Source organism: Danio aesculapii, chromosome 3 (assembly GCF_903798145.1).
Source record: "Danio aesculapii chromosome 3, fDanAes4.1, whole genome shotgun sequence".
Taxonomy (NCBI): Eukaryota; Metazoa; Chordata; class Actinopteri; order Cypriniformes; family Danionidae; genus Danio; species Danio aesculapii.
This window is the reverse complement of record NC_079437.1, coordinates 23,161,266-23,184,771: the sequence shown is the minus strand read 5'-3', so window position 1 is coordinate 23,184,771 and position 23,506 is coordinate 23,161,266. Positions and strand designations below refer to the sequence as shown.

At 36.1% G+C, this 23,506-nt stretch overlaps 4 protein-coding genes across 4 annotated transcripts in view; 1 reads left to right on the top strand and 3 right to left on the bottom strand.

The window, feature by feature from the left end:
- Positions 1-5,021, bottom strand: part of adsl (adenylosuccinate lyase) — a 12,062-nt gene extending 7,041 nt beyond the window's left edge. The window contains exons 1-5 of the mRNA XM_056453411.1: positions 4,786-5,021; positions 1,951-2,154; positions 1,091-1,135; positions 362-441; positions 1-9 (exon numbers count right to left, since the gene is read on the bottom strand). The exon at positions 1-9 is cut by the window's left edge and continues 163 nt beyond it. Of these exons, the coding sequence (XP_056309386.1) occupies positions 1-9; positions 362-441; positions 1,091-1,135; positions 1,951-2,154; positions 4,786-4,932 (485 nt within the window). The 5' untranslated portion in view covers positions 4,933-5,021. The remainder of the gene's footprint in view (positions 10-361; positions 442-1,090; positions 1,136-1,950; positions 2,155-4,785) is intronic.
- Positions 5,022-6,591: 1,570 nt separating this feature from the next.
- Positions 6,592-10,956, top strand: si:dkey-110g7.8 (GTPase IMAP family member 8). Its single transcript, XM_056453414.1, has 4 exons — positions 6,592-6,919; positions 8,285-8,983; positions 9,104-9,685; positions 9,805-10,956. The coding sequence occupies exons 1-4, from the start codon at positions 6,889-6,891 to the stop codon at positions 9,855-9,857; spliced, it is 1,365 nt and encodes a 454-aa protein (XP_056309389.1). The 5' UTR covers positions 6,592-6,888; the 3' UTR covers positions 9,858-10,956.
- Positions 10,957-11,257: 301 nt separating this feature from the next.
- atf4b (activating transcription factor 4b) lies at positions 11,258-14,132 on the bottom strand. Its single transcript, XM_056453417.1, has 3 exons — positions 13,972-14,132; positions 12,775-13,173; positions 11,258-12,665 (listed from the first exon to the last, which is right to left on the bottom strand). Exons 2-3 carry the CDS (start codon positions 13,073-13,075, stop codon positions 11,689-11,691), a joined length of 1,278 nt encoding a protein of 425 aa, XP_056309392.1. The 5' UTR covers positions 13,076-13,173; positions 13,972-14,132; the 3' UTR covers positions 11,258-11,688.
- A 684-nt stretch (positions 14,133-14,816) lies between these two features.
- Positions 14,817-21,006, bottom strand: prr15la (proline rich 15 like a). Its single transcript, XM_056450873.1, has 2 exons — positions 20,769-21,006; positions 14,817-15,979 (listed from the first exon to the last, which is right to left on the bottom strand). The coding sequence occupies exon 2, from the start codon at positions 15,960-15,962 to the stop codon at positions 15,630-15,632; it is 333 nt and encodes a 110-aa protein (XP_056306848.1). The 5' UTR covers positions 15,963-15,979; positions 20,769-21,006; the 3' UTR covers positions 14,817-15,629.
- Between the last annotated feature and the right edge of the window lie 2,500 nt (positions 21,007-23,506).

Genomic DNA, 23,506 nt, shown 5'->3' with positions numbered 1-23,506 from the left:
TGAGCAGGTCTGAAAACACAGGGAACAAGCAGGAAAAATATGGGGACGAGGAGAGGGGGAATAGAACCCAAAACCAGAATAGTTTGCTGTATTAAATCAAAAACAGAAAAGAGGTATGATGAAAAATAAACAAGCAACAGAGGAAAATATATAGTGCTGTTACAATATACAAAATAAGTAAATGTTGAAGGATGTGTAAGTGGTGTTAAAAAGTAGAAAACAGAAGAAGCGAGGATAGAAAATTGGTTTAAAAAGTAGAGAAAAGCAGTAGAAATGTTAATTTCACATGCACAATCAAACATGCTGTCATTTCCTAATATATGATTGAAAAGCACATGCACGGGAGCATCAGTTTACTCACTGATAGTGGGTGAAGCCTAATGTCGGCAGGTCGGCGTATTTCTCTGCAAAATTCGCCAGTCTGTCAATGACACGAGCCAACTGCGGAAGAGAGAGAATGTGAATATTAGTACACATAAGAACTACTTATTATAGAAATGCAGTGGACAGTAATTATGGAAGATTAAGAGAAAGATTTTTTTTCTAAATAACAAAAGCAACTGACCAATGCATGTTTTGTTTGAATTTTAAAACCTTTAAGATGACATTACTAATATATTATTTTATTTCATTTTAAGATAACTTTAATCATATAAAATTTGCACTGTAGATACAAAATTTCAATATATATATGTATTGACTTGTAAATTTGAAAAGGGTAAACCAATAATGCATTACTGAAAGTTTTCACTTTAATGCACATTTAAAAATATAGAATCATATTAACATTTAAAATTAAGCAAACAAACAAATTTAAAGTTTATTACTGCATTTTTATGCAGTAGGCTTGATTTAATCAAATCATTCATTCATTCATTCATTCATTTTTCTTCGGCTTATATTAGGAGTCACCACAGTAGAATGAACCTCATTTAATTGAATCTATTATTATTGCATTGTATAAAGATTTTAAACACCAAGTAAATTAACAATTTTCGAAATACACATTTATTTGCATGTTATTATTGTTTCCTAAGGAGCAAATTGATTAAAATGATTTACTGAAATGATTAATATCAGGAAGTCAAACCTTGGGCAGCAGGATATCAAATCCATCACGCAGCATAATCAGATCCTACGAACAAAACACACACACAGTCACACATTAAACAATAAGAACACTGTCACCATTTCAAAATGCAATATCAAAGTGAGAACCGTGTGCATTTCCTAGAAAAGGCTTTATGTATATCCTGCTTTTTGATAGTTTGCAAATGTATTTAATTCATGTTATGTTGTCATATTCCCTCTATAATCACAATGCTCAGACAAGTCTGACACCACGTCACAGTTTCTGGGTGCAAACTCTCGATCCAATACTAAAAGCGAACAACAAATGGTGCTAAAATACACTCAGTGTGCTGTCATACTAAAATACAATCATGACTGTAATGTTTATATCCATGCCTCAACTCTGATAGTCAGACTGTAATTTATCTTTTATAAATCATTACTTTTATTGGGATGTAGTTGACTGTGCTGATTTTGTTTCTGATGGTTAGTATTACCCTTTCTAATTTATATTTTCATTAAAAAACACCATAGATTGCAATTTTAAAAACTCAAATTAAATCCTGTAACACTGCAATTAGCTAATTGAGAAAAACTACAACCTAAATGCTTAAGCTGTATTTAATTAATTTATCCTGTATTCCTTTTATGACATTCATTTTATTTTACATTTTCAACTATGTTAATATTACTGTGATAATTTTAGTCACTTTAATCACAACATAACATTTTCATACTGTAAAATTTCTAATTGAACACCATGATACCATTCGCTTTAATAAGTGATGACAATACGGCAATCATTAACATATATTGAGAGACTTTTCTCCATATTAATGAGCGGATTTTTGGACCTGGACAGTAGTATTTTGGTCTCACCGTGTTGTCACCCACATAACAGGAAGTGGCACCCAAGTGGATGATGGGAGCAGCGGTGGGACAGCATTGAGCGAATGTGTGCACATGAGCCATGACATCATGCCTTAGTTTCCTCTCCTCCTCCGCAGCCATAACGAAATCAATGTCCTCCGAGTGAGACTCCATCTCGCTTACCTGAGCATCACTTATAGGGAGACCCAAAGACTGGATAATGGAGAGAAAAAGAGCTGTGCTGAAGCAAAGTCATGAAACTGAAGGAACCAAAAAAACTTCTCTTTCTTAATATAATGTATTTAAGTGTGACAGATTAGTAAAATAAATGCAATGAAAGGTTTCTGCCACAATATAAAAAAATATTCAGCTTATAGAGTTATATCAATTCTTTAATATCAAACAAGTTTTCACAAAAGTGATCAACATATCAGTAACTTATAATGCAATCACTTCATAAGGTAATGTCACATAATCACTTCATATGGTAATGATACATATATACAGTTGAAGCCAGAATTATTAGCCCCTCTTATAATTTTTTATTTTATTTTTTTTTATATTTCCTAAATTATGTTTAACAGAGGAAGGAAATTTTCACAGTATGTCTGATAATATTTTTTCTTCTGGAGAAAGTCTTATTTCTATTATTCATTCATTTTCTTTTTGGCTTAGTCCCTTTATCAATCCAGGGTCGCCACAGCGGAATGAACCACCAACTTATCCAGCACATATTTTATGCAGCGGATGCCCTTCCAGCTGCAACCCATCTCTGGGAAACATCCATACACACTCACTCACACTCACACACTACGGAAAATTTAGCCAACCCAATTCACCTGTGCTACATGTCTTTGGACTGTGGGGGAAACCGAAGCACCCGGAGGAAACCTACGCGAACGCAGGGAGAACATGCAAACTCCACACAGAAACGCCAACTGACCCAGCCGAGGCTCGAACCCATGACCTTCTTGCTGTGAGGCGACAGCACTACCTACTGCGCCACTCTTATTTCTTTCATTTCAGCTAAATTATTAGCCCCTTTAAGCTAATCTATTTTTCGATAATCTACAGAACAAACTATCGTTATACAATGACTTGTCTATTTACCTGCCTACGCTGGAAAAAAATTATGTCTGCAGAACTGTTGCAAACAATTTAGTTGTGTTGAATTTAAACAAACTAATTAAATTTAATAATGTTCAACTTAATTTCTTTGTTTAAATTCAGCCCAAAGTAATTGTTTACAACCCCTTAACTTAAAAAAATAGTAAATCCAAGGAATCATCTTTGAATATTTTTTTCCAGTGTAGTTAACCTAATTAACTTAAAATTAAATCAAAAACATCTAGTCAAATATTATTTACTGTCATCATGACAAACAAGCAAACACGGGGAGAACATGCAAACTCCACACAGAAATGCCAACTGACTGAGAGAGAGAGAGACACTCAAGATAAGCCTCTCTCTGGTTACCCTGACATTTACACTAGTTATTTTGGAAACACACACACTACTCCCTCTTTCCAAGGGCTTGGTCTTGTACAGTTTGTGCTCTAGCATATTCCAGGCACTAGATTGGTAAAGTTATGCAATGTGACTTTATTTTCAGAGAAAGATTTGGTTTGAGAAGTGAACAAAAACCAGTCTGTCTCAATAGGTTAAAAAAGGGTCACCATGTGACCAGATAACTTCGTTCAATTAACATTCTTCTCCACACTGTGGACTGTGGTATATTTGTAGATAATGGGTGATCACACAATCTCTGTTCTTCAATATCAGTCAATATGTTGTTCTAAAGAGGGTCGCACACCGCATGAGCCGTGCATGTGACATTTGGAAGTAATGCACACCGGGCGGGCACGCATTTGCATTTTGATTAATGTGAAACTATGCAGATAACGCTCTGTAGGTAGCACACCGGATGCGCCGCGCATATGAAAGTTGACTCATACAGACATCCGGTGTAAAGACTGATGGAAAGTTGGTTTTATGTTCACGTATTCCGACTTTCGGCTAAACAATATTATTTCAGAAAAAAAAATATTCTTTGCAATTCTAAATAGTGAAATCCTATTATCAGCCAATGACTATCAAAGTTACAACATTGTATAGAGTCAATGAAATAGTGCTAATGTTGTTTTCAAGTCATACTTTCATGCGGTTTCAAACCAGATATTCAAAGTACCGTGGTAAAAACAGGGAGCATGTCAAAAGTTGTCAGAATGATTGTGCGAATATAATCCAAAATAGAAATAAGTTTAGTTTTTAAAACTTTATTGTGTATATCCTTGACAAACTAAGTGTAGGCCTATCCATTTAACATATTGAGAATTTATTTGCAAAACACAGATACATTTTCATTTAAGTTTTTAAATGGGTTATTTTGACATGAATACATTAAATAAATTATAGTTTTTACATTTTTTTTATTTCATTAATTAAAATACCCATTCATTATTTTATTATTTATTTTCTCTGAAACGTTTCCACGGATACTTCCCTTGCAGTTTGAGAATCATTGCCACAGCTTGGCACATAAAGTTCAGTATTGTATGTAAGTAGCCTACTGCAATATCATCAGTGTATCATATTTCACTGTGTTTCTTGTGCACTGCCTGGACCACTTGTTCAAACACGCTAAATTTACATCATAACTCATATCCACCATTAACATTACTTAATTTATAAGGACTGATTTTAGACTATTTTTAGACTAGTTGGCAACTTGAGAGATCCACTCATTCAAGGTCAACAGTGCCACACTTGGCATTCAGAAAATCACAATACCAACTTTAAAATCAAGTGACTGTAAATTATAAACAGAAAATAAATAAAACAGACCTTTTCGGCCTTCGCGAGATAAATCCACAGCTTTCTCCACGTTGTAAATTTTTTCCTGTCACTGAAGTTGTAGGCCATCTCTTTGCTGGCGTACCGGGACACCAGCGGTGAGCGGTATTTCAGAAACTCTTCCCCGGATCCCTCCATGCCTGCAGCTGTTAAACGGAGCGCCTAGTTCGCACACGGGCTGTACGTGAACCGCAAGTCTGCAGCAAGTTTTGTTGTTCTTCTTCTTCTGTTATTTGCAGCAGACAAGACCCATCTAATGCTTATTGCTGCCCTCCTCAGTTCATTTGAAGAACTCTCCTCTAACATTTTGTTACTGTTGTAGCCATTTTGTGAACTCTGTCATTTTCTCATAAACTTTTTAAAAGATAAAGCTTTTAAAAAGTAACTCTTTTAACCATTTTAATAGGTTTATAATCAATTAATCAAACCAACAGAAACAGGGTTTCATAGATGCAGATAAAACGCTTTGCCATATATAAATCCTGGCTAAAGTTGCTTAAAGGGATAGTTCACCCGAAAATTACTCTCCCTCAAGTGCTATTATAAACCTTGTGTTCCTTCTGTTAAACAAGAAAGAAATGATTATAAATATAATATTATAAATCTAATAAATATAAAATATTATAATCATATATTTATCTGATCTCTCTCTCTCTCTCTCTCTCTCTCTCTTTTTTTTTTCAAATGTTGAAAAAATAAATAAATAGGGGGGCTAATTATTCAGAGGGGCTAATAATTCTGACTTCAACTGTGTATGTATATATTTTTTCAACATTTCTAAACAAAATAGTTTTAATAACTCATTTCTAATAAATAATAGTGAATAATATCTGACTAGATATTTTTAGAGACAGCTTAAAGTGTAAAAATATATAGCTTAAAGGGTTTCATAATTTTGACCTTAAAATGGTGAAAAATTTTTAAACTGCTTTTGTTCTAACTGAAATAAAACAAATAAGACTTTCTCCAGAAGAAAAAATATTATCAGACATACTGTGTATTTTTTAATGTTTTAAAATAAGTTTATCCTGCTTACCAAGGCTGTTTTTATTTAATTAAAAATGCAGTACAAAATTATTGTAAAATTGTGAAATGTTATTGCACTATAAAATAACTGTTCAAAAGTAGTTTTTAATTTAATTTAATAATTTATTTAGTGATTTTAAAGGTGAGTTTTCAGCCTCATTAGTCCAGTCTTCAGAGTCGCATGAATTGCTTCAGAAATCACTCTAATATTAATTATTATTATTATTATTATTAATACCATTATTATTAATGGTAATAGTAATAAAAGCAATAATGACTGGAGTATTAATTTCATTTGAAACTACATACAATAAGAAATTTTTTATAAGAAAAAATTATTAATAATAAAGTTATTTAAATTTTAAATAAATATTTAACAATTTAAGATCATGTATTTTCTGTAATAATTTGTGTAGGTTTGAAAAGAAAAAAGCACTGTGGACTGTTTGCTCTGCCTTGGTGTCATTCACTCCCTCTAGTGTTTCAGTGCTGCGGGTGTTTAGGTCATACTGCAGAATCAGGTAGGTGGAGCTAAGCTTTGTGTGTTTTTGTATTCATTGGTCTAATGACAACTTTTTGTTCCACCGCTAATCTCAGCACTATAGGATGAAACAATAAGTGACCACACCACAATCAGTATCTTTTACTATGTAGTGTACCTTTGAAATAAGGGGGGCCACTTGCTGTATAACACGTCAAACTCAACCCACTCTCATACTTTTACAGTTGCATGTGGGGGTTTTTTACTCCCTCCCCCTCCTCAGTTTGCTCTGCTATATTTCCTCTTTCAATGCTCTGTCTGCTATCTGTCAGTGCTTGTATCTAATGAAAGGAAGAGAGTAAAAAAGAAGCAGGGAGAAAGGTTGCATGGTTGTATTCAGTGAGAGAGAGAGAGAGAGAGAGAGAGAGAGAGGAGAAGGACTGAGAAAAGAGGGGTGAAAACATGTTTTGAGCACAAGCAACTTGCCTGCTAAGACAAAACAGCAAACGAGAGAGAGAGAGAGAGAGAGGAAGAGGAGGAGGAGAAAGAGAGCAGGAAAAGGAGACGCCGGACCAGCTAGACACAAGATGGCTACAATCTCTTCTGATTTAAATGCTGGTAAGTGACATTGAAATTTAATTTCAATCCATTTTATCTGTTTCAGACAGTCTTTCAGTTTGCGATCTTACCTACCCACACAGCTGACTCACTCTCCCTCTCCATTACATGCTTCCTGTGTCTCTAGGGTTTTCTATTGCTGTCTGGAGAGTCTTGTCTAGATCAGTTTGCCATTGTATAATGGCAGATTTCCAAACACATAATTTACTCTGATTCTGGATCACCAGGGATTATTAGAAAAAAAACTGCAAGGGGTATTTAGCAGAGAGACGGGGTGTGCTGCTGAAACTGCATTGTACCAAATCCAGCAAGGACAGGTGACTGTGCTCTTGCAGGAAAATAGACGAGCAGGGACTGGAAAGAAACCTTTCTTGCACAATCAGATTTAAGTATTTTAGATTATGTTAAGACCGCAAGAATGGTTCAAGATTTCATCAGCTTATTCAGATTTGATAGATAGGTAAACAAACTTGGCTTGCTGTCCTCAAAGGAGGATCAGCTTGAGTGCTAAATTTGATCCCCCTATAACAGTGTTATACCCAAAAAAAAGTATGAGAGAAAAGTAGCAGTAAGTGAAGGTATGCCTGAAGATTTGTCACCGGTACTGCTGTTATGCATGCTCATGAAGATAGAACTGAATCCTTATGTCCCCAAACATCATCAATGATCAGCATTACTTTTGCTTGGGAACATTTTGTAAACCAAATCCAGTCATTTAATAACAATCTTTGTAATCTGGTATTTCACATGAGGATGAAATAGTTGCTCACTTAGATTTCCCTCATGTGCAGTTGTTCACACAAAACAAAAAATAAAGCTGCTTGGTCTGAAAATGGCTTCTGTAGAACCATTTCAATGCTTGAAAATTTAGGCATGCAAACATTTGCTACACGGTTATTAATTCATCAATTGGGGGCAGGGGGGTTGGGGTTAAAACCATGACTTTTCCAAACACCGGTAAACGAAATGGGTTATCATCCCATCCAGACTCGAGTAGAGAATGTGATGTAATCCTTTCTGTACTTCTACGTTAATGAGACTATTATGTTATTTTGGAGGTGATTCAATTATTGATGGGGACATTTCAATAAACGGTGAATATTGGTGGGGACACGTCACCTCGGTCCATGCTAATTCTACACCCTTGTCACCCGGACAGACTACATGCACTCGTTTTTAAATAACAACACTCCAGTTCAATATTGCAATAATACTGCAGCAATTAATCACAGGCAACGAATATGTAGTTTGACATACATGTCAGCATAAAGAAAATCTTCGTTGTAGATGGATGCAGTGTGGTGGATTGAATTGCAAAAACGTATTCATTATTTTAATTTCTCCTTTATTTTTATCTCTCAAAAGAAGAGGGATCTTCGTTACCCAAGCGGCGCCTCCTGCTGCTAGGGTTCCAGGGCTCTGGTAAAACCTCAACAATGAACACCATCTTGAGTCAAGAAAATAAACCTGACAGTTCCCAAACAGATCATAAACACTGGGTGGACATATTCACCTGGCGACTGTCAATCACTGACACCCCAGGATGGAAGCTGGATACAGAAAACATGCCTGATAAGGCAGACTCTGAGAACCAGCAGTACATCATTGATCATTGTTTACCTGGTCCCCATGCCCTACTGCTGGTGGTTCCCATTGGAGTTCCGTTCACCGAACACCATTGGCAGGGTCTGTGGGCCCAACTTAGGGCATTGGGAGCAGGAATATGGAGGCACACCATGGTTTTGTTCACCAGTGCAGACCAGTTGCATCAAGACAAGGGTGTGGAGGAATTTATAGTGGATGGTGGGCCTGCACTACAGAGGTTAGTGGAGAGATGTGGCTGCAGGTATCATGCCTTGGATAACACCAGCTCAGACAAAAGTGCTCAAGTTGCAGAGCTTTTACAGAAAGTGGAGGAGATGGTGCAGGAGAATCAAGGCTGGTACTTTGAATTGGTGAGGCCAAGCCTCGGATTTGAAGATGAAGAGACTGAAATGGAAAAAGAAGAGGACAGAGACACAGAAGTGGAGGGGACAGCAGCGATGTTTAGATCTCCACCAAGAGGTAACGTCATGTCTATATCATTCTTCCACTGAGAGCAATACAGAATGCCTTTTTAAAACATGCTAAGTTCATTTTGATCAAGTTCCGTTGCACAATTTTTCACTTTTTACCTTTTAACAGAGTTACGAGTCCTGTTAGTAGGCTGGCGTGGAGCAGGCAAGAGCTCTGTGGGCAATCTTCTACTGGGCGGTCATGGGTTTGATTCAGGACATCCCACTGAGTTATCTGTCCGACATCAAGCACTAGTTGATGGTCGTCGCCTCACGATTGTTGACACGCCAGGTTGGGATTGGTTCTCTGTGCAGCGCACACCCAGCCATGTACGAAAAGAAATCAAACAAGGGGCGGGGCTTCTCCATCCAGGCCCACATGCGCTCTTATTGGTCATACCTGTGGTCTCCTCCCTCACTCCCAAAAAGAGGCAGGCCCTCAAGAACCACTTGGAGATGTTTGGTGCGGAAGCAAGTCAACACACGCTAGTGCTGTTTTCATGTGGTGACTGGCTGTACGGCACATCAATCGAGGACCACATCCAGCGGGATGGAGGTGAGCTGCTGAAATTGATGCGCCATTGTTGGAACTGTTATCATGTTTTGGACTGTACCAAAGCCAACAAAGACAAGACACAAGTGACTGAACTCCTGCGAAAAATAGAGGAAATGGTTGCAGAGAATGGACAGAAGCCTTTCTTACCGGTCAAATGTAAGTGTTATCTATCACTGCTTATTTAATTAGCGGATTTCACATCACATTATATTGTCTGTCTATATGAATATTTTCATTTGTATGCAAAACCTGATCATTGCATCCTTGTTTTACAGTGAACCAAGAACTAGATGATGAAGAAATGAGTGGAAGATGCAGTTTGCAGTAAAAAAAATAGAATGCAAATCCAAGATGAATGTAAACATTATTGATTTTTGCATCAAAAGACAAGCAGTATTAACGCAAATGTTTATTAACCATAAGGCCATTCACACTGAATTTTATTGAGACATTTCACCTCTTATGCTGACATTTGTACTATATATACAGAGGTACAATATACATTAAGGTCTCATTTAGAAAAATGGCAAGGATTTGTGAATATATTTTCATCAATATTATATTTTTATTTTTACATATTAAATAAAGGTAGAGTTCATCTAATGAATGAATCCTTTATTTTCCCTCATGTGGTTTTAAATCTTTGAGTTTCATTCTCCTTTCTGAAGAATGCTGGTTGATGGCACCCATTGACATCCATAATAGGAAAAAATACTACTAAAGTCAAGGGTGCCATCTACCAGCAATTTTTTTAAAATATTTTGTGTTCAACAGAAGTGAGGGTGAGTAAATGATGACAGAACTTTTTTTTGGGGTTAACTGTGCCTGTAAGAACATTAAATATCGAATGAACCACAAATCATTAGCTAATCACAGTATTTTTGTTACGTTAAATTAACTTTTATTAAGACCACATAACTCACTAATCTTTTTCATGCTGTAAACAATTACTCAAATATTTAATTGCAAATGCATGCGTTTTATTGCTCATTATTTTCAACAGTTTTATAAATGGTGGAAACAAACAGATCATATGATCAATATTATATTTTTTCATGTACATTCATTGTTAAATACAGAATTACATCAGAACATCTATGTAGGCAAGTATGTGAAACTTAAACAGGGCTGGATTCAAGTATGCAGTTGTTCAACATAGAGTACTTCTTTTGCTACTGCAGTTTGGGTACTAATAAGAATAAACTCAGGACTGTGGTGTCACCATTATTTAATATGTGCTGGGCGTTTAGGACATGGCTATTACTATTGCATATCAATTTTTATCTTGCCCACAAGAAATATACAACAAAACAGTTCATGGGCAAGCATTCCAACCTCAAATGAGGCTTTCCATCCGAAACAAGAACAATGACACAAGACCGATTTAGCTTTTCACTTCATATTTCTATACAAAGAATACATTTTATGTTAAGGCCAGCTTCAAGTGTAACTATTTGGAAGCTGCATAGAACAATTATATTTAATGACAGTTTTGGTCAAAACGTTGACTACTTTTTGGTTGAGTAGAAACTTATTATAATTAAAGAATATATTTATTTATTACACTCATACATTTCAATGTTTAAATATGCCCAGTCTATATTTAATTCATTTAGATGATGAATGACAAAGCCATCTTTAAATATTTTAATCACTGATGGTGCTTAATAATAGCAATTAAGCACCTTAAAATAAAAAAAACAACAAAAAAAAAGACAAAAGAATTCATAATTTTTATGAAGGTTTAATATACATACAAGGTTCAAGCTGGGTGATATGCAGTGAGAGGTCCATACAAAAACAAAATTCCTAAATAGATAATTTAGTACAAGTACACCAAACAATTTCTATTAATAAAATCGGTAGGAAAGGTTAAATACCAAGCATTTGTACAGCATCATTTCAAGACAAAAGATTAATACAGTGTATTATATTAGAATACAGTGCATACGATAAGATACACAAGACTAAAAAATACATAAAGCTCTGTTGATAGATGACATGCTAAAAGAAAGCATTTCTACTTAGAAACTGGGGTAGAAATCAAAACAGTTTTTTTCAACTCTTCAAATAATACTTTCTTTTAGGACCAACATTGCTAGCATTCTGCACTTCAGGCTATGCTAAAACAGTCTATTTTGCTCAGCTTCTGAGTCCATCTATAATCTCGTACTTCTGTTCTCTCTTGCCCTCTTGACTTCTTCCATTAGCTCTTTCAGGTACTGGATCTCCTTTGTGAGAGACTCCGCTTTTTCTGCCAGCTCTTGATTTCTCTCCTCGAGCACTGCACATTCTGACAGGAGCAACTCTTGCTCTGCACGCTTTTTCTGTCTGTAGCGAGTTGCCGCAGTCTTGTTCTGTTCCATTTTCTTCAGCTTTTTCTTCTCAACCACAACCTTTGAGCCACTGACTGACTTCACTCGTCCTGTAAGGGTAGGCGACTCTGACTGCTGATTTTTTGTGGTCTTAGAATCGTGGGTAAGGTAGGGCTTTGCTCTAGAAGAGCGGGACGGAGGAGAGGATGGGGTTTGTGGTTCAGAGGAGGTTGGACTTGGGGAACTTTCCACAACCACCTCACCTGAATGGGTAGCCATTGCATTAACCTCCTCTTTGGGAGCAAGTACAAAAACAATGCGGGTCGGGGACAAAGAGAGGACAAATTTAGGGACCCGCAACTCTACAGGGGATGGACTTTGAACTTCTGCTATGTCCACCTCGCAACCAAGCTCAAGAGTGTCAGTAGGGGACTCAGGGGGAAGGACTGAAGGTGATGGGACTGGAGAGGCCGGTTCAGACTTAATTTCAAACTCAGCCTGGGGCTCAGGGACCACTGAGGAGGAATCTGAGATTTCACTAGGTGATGGGGGAATGAGATGTGTAGTAACTGGAGTATTCAAAGTCAATGAAGGTTCGGAGAGTTGATCGATTTCAGGGACAGAGGCTGATGGAGAGGGTGAAGTATTGTCAGAAGCTACAGGCTGGGACTCCAGGTCAATCTGTGACTCCAGAGAAGCAATGAGCTCCTCAGGAGAACTGGGTGGATCCTCAGAATCATAAGAGTCTATCAAAGACTCCAGATCAAACTCACTCAGATCAATTCGTTCTGTCATCCAATCCATTTCACTAAATGAATGATCTGAAATAAAAAATAAAGTTAATTTCACAACTGAATGCCTTTAAATGCTGACGGAAATGTAAATATTTATAAAGAAATAATGTACATTTCTAAAATTCCTTCACCTCACCTTCACCACTGTCTGCGCCATGATTATCTAGGCACAGCTCATCTGAGGGTAACCAGGGCAGAGACACCGGACCAAGCCCAGCCTTCTCCCCCCTCTGAGGGGAGGGAGGAGTACAAGGTGGGGAAAGAGAGGGAAGTGAAGAGGAAGAGAAAGATGAGAGGGGTGATTCAGCACCTCCAAGAGGAAGAACCTCTTCATCTTTATCTAGAATTGACCGCAGAGGGTCAGCCATCGGTGATGATGGGTCCCAGAGAAGGACCTCCATATCGTCCAGGCCAAACCGTGAGCTCATCAAAGACATGGCTGTCTATTTCAAGTGGAATCAAAGAATCTTCTACGGAGAACTCAAATAATTTTGTGCTGTCGGGTGCAGCAAAGATCAGAGTTGTCACAAAGGACCTGTTAAAAAAAAGAAGAAAAAGTAGTTAATCTCTTATATAACATGACTTAATAAAATAAAAATAAATAAACAGGCTCTGGGAAAGGCCCACAAGTTATTCCTGACTCATGATCATGCCACCAGCCCACACCCTACTCTATCCATATATGGGCATTTACCACGTGATGCTCTTTATCACTTCCAGTCAGCAGACTGGCTTCTATTTATAAAAAACCAAATACAAATATACCAGAGTCAACTCACATTAGGCTACTCTTTTCATACAACACTAAAATTAGCTGAAGACTAAAATTTTATGGCAATAAGATTACCATTAAGATTACTTAATCAAAATGGAAAACTCCGCCATTTCAGGGACTCACCGCTCCCTTTTCAGGAACGTGCGCCATTTTATAACGAACACGCGACGACAAAGAATATTAAATGAAACCGTCCCATTCAATTTGATTGAGTTTACCACTATCTAAGAGACTTGACACTCACTTACTAAATAAAATATATACGTTTAAGTGCAGTTTAAATCAGTAGTGACTGTAAATTCATCGAATGATCTTGTCATTGTCAGGTTGACATAAGGCGCGCTCAACCCGATTCCAGACGACATGTAATGACCCCATTCGCACAGAAATAATTTCCCATGATCTATTAATAACATTATATACATCATGTTTGTAAACCACGGCTGAACTAAACTGAACACATTAATGCTCATTTGGCCGCACTTCTAACACACTTCCGCCTCGGCGGCTACCAGACACGCCATAACATTTCAAAACAATTAAAAAATGTATACTTACGCCATTTTGCTATAAATGTACTGAACCAGTGCACTATGTTGATGCACTGAGTTGTTTGCGCGCTGTCTACAGGCTGCAGTTCACACGGCCATTTCGGCAGAGAGCAGAATCGCTCGGCTTTCAACAACAATCAGCTTTGCACGAGAACGGATCTGCCGGCGATGACGTGTTTCACATTTATATAGAGCCGCAGTATCGCCCAGACATATCCTTCCGCTGGAGCGTTTCGTCTTGTGTTGTTGAGCACAGACAGCATATAGACCCACCACTTTTTATCTGTTTTGTATAATTTTGAGTTGCAAATTTTACCTTGAACATCTTTAGATTTGTTAAGGAGAATTTTGTGATCATTTTGTGATCTAATTTGACGTCATTAAACGGACATGACATGGCATTAAGAGTATTGTAAAGTACTCTATTGAAAAGTATGATTGATATCAAATAAATATTAACATTATATTTGTCTATCAGTATCAATAAGTGACAAACAAATGTGTTGTGAGAACAAAGTCAAAACAAACAAGAAAGCACGTATGAGTCATTTCAGGGAAGGTCGCCTACATTTGCCGGAAAAGGTTGGTTTTATCGCCCTCTTCTGGTACAAAAATAAAAACACAAGTAGAGTTTTGCCTCGGAAAAATTGTTATGGAAAAAAGACAAAGAAAGATCGTTGTTCTTAGCTGTTGACAAAACTAAATAAAAGGATAAACTACGGTGTTATAAACTTGAGTAGAAACAAAAGAGAACTGGAAAGTCACTTCCAGGAAGGTCAAGTTGTAGTTAATGTTTCTTAGGCTATTACAAAATCCAGAAGAAAGATACAGAATAAAAGATAAACCCACATCTTAAAAGCAATAATTTATTATCTACAGATGTATATTTAAAACAATGCATTTGTAAGTTGAGTGTTTAATCACAGCTAAGCAAACTATTAAATTAGTCATTGTGCAAATATTTGACCATTTCATTAAACATAAAAGCAATTATGGAAAACCCCCTCCATTTTCAGATAACATTTTATAAAATCTCTGTACAATGAATAGCAACCAAGCAACACAAATCTAAATGAAACCAGACAGCAACACAGACAGGCTAAAATTATGTATTATAGCAAGAGAGTTATTCAGAATATTTTGGTCTATTCAAGCATTGATGACACAGTTTTTTTTAGTTTTTTAAAGATACCAACAATCTATGTTTAATATAATTACAATATAAATTTGGAATAAACATCCCTAAACAACCTTTTAACATTGTAGCACAATGCTTAATCCTTTAATACGTTGAATCACAAGTGCTGTGGCTGCAATTGATTCACCATATAATATATAAGAAATAACCACTATCATTAATGACATCTTGTGCTGCTATATGATTGGTTTGATTCCTTCTCTTTGCTAAACATTTGCTAAATGTCAGCCTTTCATCGGTCGACCATAATGCACGGTGCTGTGTGTATCTGTGAAGAAACCTGATCTTTGGGTTTGTGCATGTCTTTGTTCCCAAACATCAGTATAGATCAGTCACTAATTCAGCGATCCTGCTCTTGCTTCAGGCTCAGAGCCTCAGGTGATTGTAAACGGCAGAGAACATCAATGGAAGAGTGCTGGCCCTCTTGAGCTGCTTAACACACATGCTAGTGTGTTTACACAGCGACTCTATTTTCCACTTTTATTGTTCTCATTAGTTGTCGTTTCGGCCTCAGGGAACAGCTCAGGGTTTTCTGCTAGAGTAGAGCGGATTCGTTTCTTCTCTTTAAAGCGGCCTGAATGCGAGACTTTCACATGTCGCCCCTTTGTTGCTGTTTTGTCCACAATGCGCTCCAAGCGGGCATTAAACTGGCTGTCTGTTGCAACATCAGTGGTCCCAGGTGCCTCTCCGCCATTGCTGCTGTGGTCTCCTGCGATTTCATACAGAACTTTTGGCTCCGATTTCTTTTTTCGCAGGAAGGTCAGCTTCCACCAGGCTGGGGCAGGTTCTGCAGTCGCCATTGTGTTAATGGCAGTTTCTGTGAAGGGGACAGAATGAGGGATATATCTGTGATTAAACACATTAAACAGTAGGCCTAAATAAGAAAGGGAACATGTTGTTTTTGTTTATTTGAAGACAGGTAATAAGAATAGTCATAAAGTGTAAACTGAGCTCTGAGAGTGTGAGCTAATGTTAATGTAAGATCTGTTTCTTATATTAGAAGGGACAGCCACTAATGAATTTTTTAGTGTAATTCAATAAGCACCATATGGTAGAGGTATGCTAGGTTTTAACTTGTACAGATTCAGTTACAGGCCTCATGTTTCGCACACGCTGATCTGCAGCTATATGGCAGGAGGATGGAAATGCACAACGTAGTTTATGCTAATGCTAAGGAGCTTAGCAGCTACTTTTTATGTATTGGTTAATAGATCAATAATATTTCAATAATTTTGGATTATTCTCAACATTGGAATTATAAATATAACTAAAACTGAATATTACTAATTATTACTATTTTTCTTGTTTACATTTAATACTGTGCACATACTGTAACTGGACATGAATTTACACAAAAATGGGAATAATTTTGTTAAACGAGCAAACTTTAAAAACCCAACTTTATATACATTTGTAAACCTTCCTTCATGCAGTCTTTGACTGAACAAACTCATTGTGACAACTGAGATTTGTGCCAGGCTTACTGTACTTTTTAACCCAGCAAACAATTTTGTGTGTCTAATAAACATAGACAGCTTGGCTAAAACAAGGTTAAACTTGGGCGGTCAGTGAAAATCTAATAGACATCTAAAAATAGCCCATCAAATAGACAGATTAGACAGACTTTATATGTGTAGTCATTCATTTCTGTTTATTTGACGACTAGTCTAGTTTTGGCCTATTCTTTGACGTCTATTAGATTTTCACTGACAGCTCAAATTTAGTCTTGTTTTAGCCAAGATGACTATGTTTAGACGTCTATTAGACATCTTTTAAAAACAAAAAGTGCTTCCTGGGAAGGAGTGATTTACTAAACACCTTAGAGTGCAATCCTATAAAAGTGCTGATGGAAGAGTTCTGTGAATGTTCTGACGATGCAGATATGAAAAAAACACAAAGACCCAACAAATCAATTTCATGATGTCTAATGCAGTGCATAAACCAGCAAATTAGGCAGGGAAAGAGTTACAACATGCTTTTTTGACATGTAAAACAATGGGGAAAAATACCAGTAAACGCACATTAATGCAAACTTTAGAAAATCATGAGTAATTTATATACTCCCCTCCCATAAATGTTGTTTCTAAACAGGAAATTTCTAGAAATGCACCACAAAATTCCCTTTGCCCATCACTAATGTTTTACTGTCAAATGTTTTTACACAAAAGACAATTTACACTGGTACAAATGCTTTGGAAATCTTGGACTTTACTTATCGGGTCAAATGGATTGCTTTATTCAGTGTTGAAGCTTTGCTCACACAGCAAATGGACTTTACATGACTCATTCATTTATGTGATTTTAGGCAGTCCATTTTTATGTTAAGAGTTCACAGTCCAGAGAGCGTGTACGGTTCATACACAAGCTACAATGGCTTCTTTGAAGTAAACCATTACAATAAAGCAAGCACGCCTTTGACATACACAGCGAAACACTGTCCAGATGAAACTTCCTTTCGTATTGTGAGGTTTACCACATGCTTATTCACACAAAGACAACAATACACAAATACTCAGAACTAGAATATGATACCCTGGAACATTTTTATTGCTTTTCTGTCCTTGATTGTATCTCTCTCGAAACTGAGGCGGCCTTTTGTGAAATGTGAAAATAAAGTCGCACACTCAAATTCACACTAAACTGCTGTAGCGTGTGGCACTGTCCATTCACAGGAAAGGCTTGGCTCTGTTGCTTAGCAACAAAGTGGTCATTTTCATACAGTATGCTAATTTCTGTTCGCTCTCTCATGGCTTTGACTCTTCCTCTTGCTTTTATGTTTACGAGAGCAAACAGAGATCAGGTGGTGCCGGCCAGCTCCCTTTCACAGCTTTGTTTTTTCACCACTCTAAACCTTTTAAAAAGAAGGCCTTTAATCCAGGTGGTTTTAATAATAAACCTTATTGCATTGCCTCTATATTTGGAAAGTTACAAGTATGCACATTGTAAAAGTATTTGGCAAGGTGGTTAAAAAGTGATGGCAATAAAACAAACAATTTGACATTTTATTGCAGATTATTTGCCGTTTTATCACGTTTAAAGTGCAGTTCATAGATTTTAAGATATAAAACTCTAATATTAAGGCACTTAAATGGACTAATATAACACCAGTTTGTACCATGGGAAGAATAGTCAGGACTGAGATAAGGAAGCACTTTGCATGCAAAGGGAAACATCATGGCAAACCACATGGTCTTGCTGACAAACGCAATGCTGTTGTGTGTGTGGTTTTCATATTAAGATAAAAAATGATAAGGCTCAGGGAAATCATTGATCATGAGGAAAGGCCAGTTCTTTCCGGGAACATGTAAATGGTCAGCATGAACATTCTGTTCATTATAAAAAAAATTCTGATTGACTATGATAATGCCGTAAAAAAACCCTGAATGTGTCACTAAACCAAACGTCTGATTTGTTTTAACACGCAAAATACAGCCAATGTAGTTTCTCTAGAAATCAAAACTTCTCTAGAAGTGCTTCGATTTATTACTGGTATCCCAATAAAAAGAACACAAAGTACATTTAGTACAAAGTACATTTCATCAAAAAGCTCTCATGAGTAATATAACTCTCTGTAGATTTCTCGATTTAATAATTATTCCAGTCGGTGGTTGGAAAAAAACATCAGGTGTTAACTGGAGGCCCTTAGAGAGCTTCACTTCGGGAACAGTTGCTCTCTGAGGGCCTTTGGGTACATACTGCATAAAAGTAGTCAAGTCATAAGAACTGTGGCACACAAGACAGTTTTAATAAACATGTACTTGTATTTAACCAATTCTGTAGGCACGAAAGTGCATATGCGTTTAATTTCCAAACTATTATTTCTTACATTGATTTTTGTGTCAATTATTAGACTATATTTCTTATAAAGTTGTGAACACAGAATACACGATTAAAAATCAAGGTTATTTATTTGAAGAACATTTAACATTCTAAGATCCTTTCCGCAGGAAGCTGTTTTAGATGGTTCATTTTTAAAACAAAAACAAGTTCCTTAAGGACTGAATTCTGTTAAAAAAAATTCCACCTAAATGCCAAAACTCAAAAAATTAAGTTTACCAAAGTGGGTTATAAAGAACCATTAATGTAACGATAAACATTGTTTGAGGAACCACTGATTTCAGAGTAGATATGACATATTTTTAAATGTTGTTCATAAAACTCATGTAATTTCATTAGGGGTTTGAGGGGAATGGTTTTGCTATGGCATCACTTAAAAAAACAACAACAACCCTTTTTTGGAAATTTGTACACTCTAAATGCACTAACCAAACATTGGGTAAAATATGACAAACTCAAACTTAGATAAAAAGGTAAAAACTTTCAATTCATTTTGAAATTAGCCTAAATGTTGGGTTTATCCATATTTGACCCAATGCTGAGTTAAAACAATCAGTCATTTTAAGAGTTAGAAAAGCAAATTGGACTCAAGTTTCCTCAGAGAAAAACTACATTGCTTAGTACTTCAGTGAAGTATTTGAAAATATCAAATAAATATTAAAGTTGTCTCAAATGTTTATTAAAAATCAAACATCCACACCTGACAAAGTAAGAGTAAAGCCATCACCTGATTAAATGATTTTACATTTATTTTGACAAACACACTGGATTAGAAATGTTTCAGCTCATGAGATCTCTGATCTATGATTGAGACAAATATAAGCAGAGTTCGCTTTTCAAATTAGACATTTGATAACAGGAATTTAACAGTCTAGGAGAAAGCAAACAAAAAGGTTTTAATTTTTCTTTCCACTGAGGAGAATAGAATTTGTGTGTTTGAATACAAAAACTCAAGCACACGGTAAACAAATCAAGAAGGCATTACACTCACTAACCTCTACTGGGTTTGCATGTAAATTCGTAACAATGTTAGAATTCTCGCTTAAACATCCACAATAATGGAATCATTTATTTTACTTTATGAATATACCACTATTCTTGGGAAAGATGGGCTCATTTTAAATCAACTTCTTTTATTATCAATGACAGGATATATTAAATTTAAATTCAAAGCAACAAATGGTCATATATGGATGCCTTCCCAATGTTTTTGTCAAGATTAGCAAGTAAATTCAACATCATTACAAAGGTGTTCATCGAGCATGCTGAACTTGTACTGTTGACACAACTGAAAGAATTGTTTTGCATTTCAAAGTGTTCACTTGATTGCAATGATCCCCCCTCCCCCCACACACACACACACACACACACACACACACACACACACACACACACACACACACACACACACGCGCGCGCGCGCGCGCGCACACTCCGGCTCGCTAGTCAGTGATAAAGGTTCACTGTTTGCTATAAATGTGTAATCAAATGTGTCTTCTGTTCAAAGGTCATTAAAATTCACAGCTATCAGTATACCTTTTTTGTTCTAGAGCTTCAAAACTAATTCCTTCTGGTCAATTATTTTTTAGGGTATAACTTTTTATTCCCATTAAAAAGTATTCCAAATTTATCATTTTTATTCTATTTAGAAAAACACTTTTCTCTGTATACTTGAATTAGTATAATTATACATATGAAACTAACTGCAACTGGATGTCATTCCACAGAATTTTCCAGTCAGGTTATAACTAGTTATAAGCCTCTCTCACCTGTACAGGTAAAGGTACGTCCGTTGCGGCAGTTGTTTATTATCTGCCTTTGAGGGTTCACTATCCTTCAGTTCAGCTCTCAGTCCGGTTGATGCCAGCAGGTGAGGTCATCGCCCTGTAGGACCCTCTTTATTCTTTGGATCTGAATTCGTTTTGGTGTATCTCTGGTCTCCTGCCTCTTCCCTGGTTTGGCTGTCCTGTCCTTCTCTATGGCAAGCAGGTGTAGATTCACAGGTGCGCGACTCCTCCCTTCATGCAGCCAGCCACACACACACACTCCACCCTCTGCTGCCTGAATAAACAGCTTCGGGACAATAGCTGGGAAGATTGGGTGTAGAAGATTCATGACGGGATCAGCTTTTGATATTGCATTAGCTAATATTTAAGAGGATATAAAAGTTAATGGGCTTTGGGAGTGTAATCAGAAGTGATTGTGTGAACGGATTTTATGAGCAGGTGATTTTTTTTTTTTAATATAGAAACAGACAGCATTAAATGTATGTTGAAATGTCATTTACTCACCATCAGGTCATCCAAGATGGAGTAATTTTTTTCTTCAGATGTTTTACATATTTTAGAAATTGGTCCTTGAAAACAAAATAATTAGACAATACCAGACAATAGATTTAGGACTTAAATGTAATGATCAGTGAGGGCAACAAATATAACTTCTTGCATTATTGCATTTAATCTACAGCCTCAGCAAATAGCCCTGTTTCCTGTCACATTATGAAGCATATCAAACATTAAGAACCTATAAAAAGTCTTCCATAATAAAATATTGCATAAATAGTTTTGCTTATATACAGTAGGTTCAAGGCTGCAAACAGAAGCACAATAATCATTTTGATGGTCAATAGCCAAAGGCTGTGGATTAGCAGTAATAGTGTGGTAAATAATGTCCAGTTCCATGGACAGGCTCATTGTTTTGCTTCAGAAGTTCTCAACGTATAGTTTAAAGCTAAGGGTATTAATTTAGCTTTGCTTGTAATTTTCATTTTTTAATTGTGTCAGTAACTGCTGACGAGCATTTTATGAGTCATCAAGGATGGTGGTTTTAGCTAGAAATCTTCTTTAATCCTGTACTGAAGTTTAGTTATCTACATCCTCATAGCCTGAAGGTAAGTAAATTAACAGGCAATTAAAAATGTTGGTAAACCATCACTTTAGGGCACACTACCAGTCAAATTTTCAGGCACATCTACTCAATCTTTTTTAGCATTACTTTCCAAATTGTTGATAATAATAAAAAAATTAGGGGCATTAATCAGTAAGTATATAAAATAACTAAATATTTACTTCTCTTGACATTCTCTATCTGCTATCTATCTATCATCCATCTACTGTACAGTGCTCAGCATAATTGAGTAAACCCCATTTTGAAAATGAATATTTGTATCCACTTCTCAGTGAATATAGGTAATAATTTGGTGCATTTGAACAAAACAGATTTATTAAACAGATATATTTATTAAAATAATATTTTAGTCACCAAACATATTTAGAACTTGAAAGATAATACAATTAAATTCAAGCAAACTATTGCAAAAAAAATACAACCTACAAATTTTCAACAAAAATTTTTAATTTTTAAAATTATTATTTTTTTGCTTTTCTTAATTTTTCCTCTTTTTTAAATTTGTATTTAATAAATCTATCTATCTATCTATCTATCTATCTATCTATCTATCTATCTGTCTATCTGTCTATCTATCTATCTATCTATCTATCTATCTATCTATCTATCTATCTATCTATCTATCTATCTATCTATCTATCTATCTGTCTATCTGTCTGTCTGTCTGTCTGTTTATATACAGTGGGTACAGAAAGTATTCAGACTCCCTTAAAGTTTTAACTTTTGTTAGATTGCAGCCATTTGCTAAAATCGTTTAATATATATATTAAACAGTAGGTAGTGCTGTCGCCTCACAGCAAGAATGTCGCTGGTTCGAACTCTGTCAAACCTTTTTTTTTAGAATGTAAACTCAAATTATTTATTAAGTACTTTCAAAACAATTAGCAAAAACAAAACCAAAGTGCTTTAAGGAGAAAAGGAACAAAAATTTAACATCAAACTAAAACATACAGCCTCTACTTCATCATACCTGGAAGTTGCCACAGAAAAAGCTTGGTCACTATTACAACTCAGATTAAAACACTATATATACATCCATATGTTACATTCACTGCAGCCCTATAGAGACATCTGTTCAACTGCTTGTTAATGCAAATATCTAATCAGCCAATCACATGGCAGCAACATAATGCATTCAGGCAAGCAGAATTAAACATAGTCAAGACATCAGTATAGAAAAGAAAAACCTAAAACTTGACATGGCTGTTGGAATTTTGGAAACTGCTGATCTACTGGATTGGCCAGACTGGTTTAAGCTGATAAAGGCAACAGTGACACAAATCACTTGTTACAGTCGATGTCTTAATGTACAACATGATGAATCTTGAAACAGATCAGCTAATGCAGCAGAAGACACACCAGTGTACCCCATGCCAGCTAAGAACTAGAGACTGAGGCAATAATTCACACCGGCTCACTAGAATCGAGCAACAGAAGAATGAAAAAAAAAAAAAGGCTTTCTGGTCTGGTTGTCAATTTCTGCTATGATAATCAGAAAAATTATCAGACTGGTATAAATAACATGAAAGCATGAATGCATCCAGTCTTAAATAAACAGCCCAGGTATAATAGTGTGAGTAATGACAGACTTTGGACAGCT

Bases quoted from the DNA above. Each gene is read 5' to 3' on its own strand.
- si:dkey-110g7.8 (XM_056453414.1), top strand. From the start codon at position 6,889: ATGGCTACAATCTCTTCTGATTTAAATGCTG. The intron at 8,984-9,103 runs GTAACGTCATGT...ACCTTTTAACAG, and splicing joins GTTTAGATCTCCACCAAGAG to AGTTACGAGTCCTGTTAGTA. The intron at 9,686-9,804 runs GTAAGTGTTATC...CTTGTTTTACAG, and splicing joins GCCTTTCTTACCGGTCAAAT to TGAACCAAGAACTAGATGAT.
- atf4b (XM_056453417.1), bottom strand. From the start codon at position 13,075: ATGTCTTTGATGAGCTCACGGTTTGGCCTGGACGATATGGAGGTCCTT. The intron at 12,666-12,774 runs GTGAGGTGAAGG...TTTTTATTTCAG, and splicing joins TGGCGCAGACAGTGGTGAAG to ATCATTCATTTAGTGAAATG.
- prr15la (XM_056450873.1), bottom strand. From the start codon at position 15,962: ATGGCGACTGCAGAACCTGCCCCAGCCTGGTGGAAGCTGACCTTCCTG.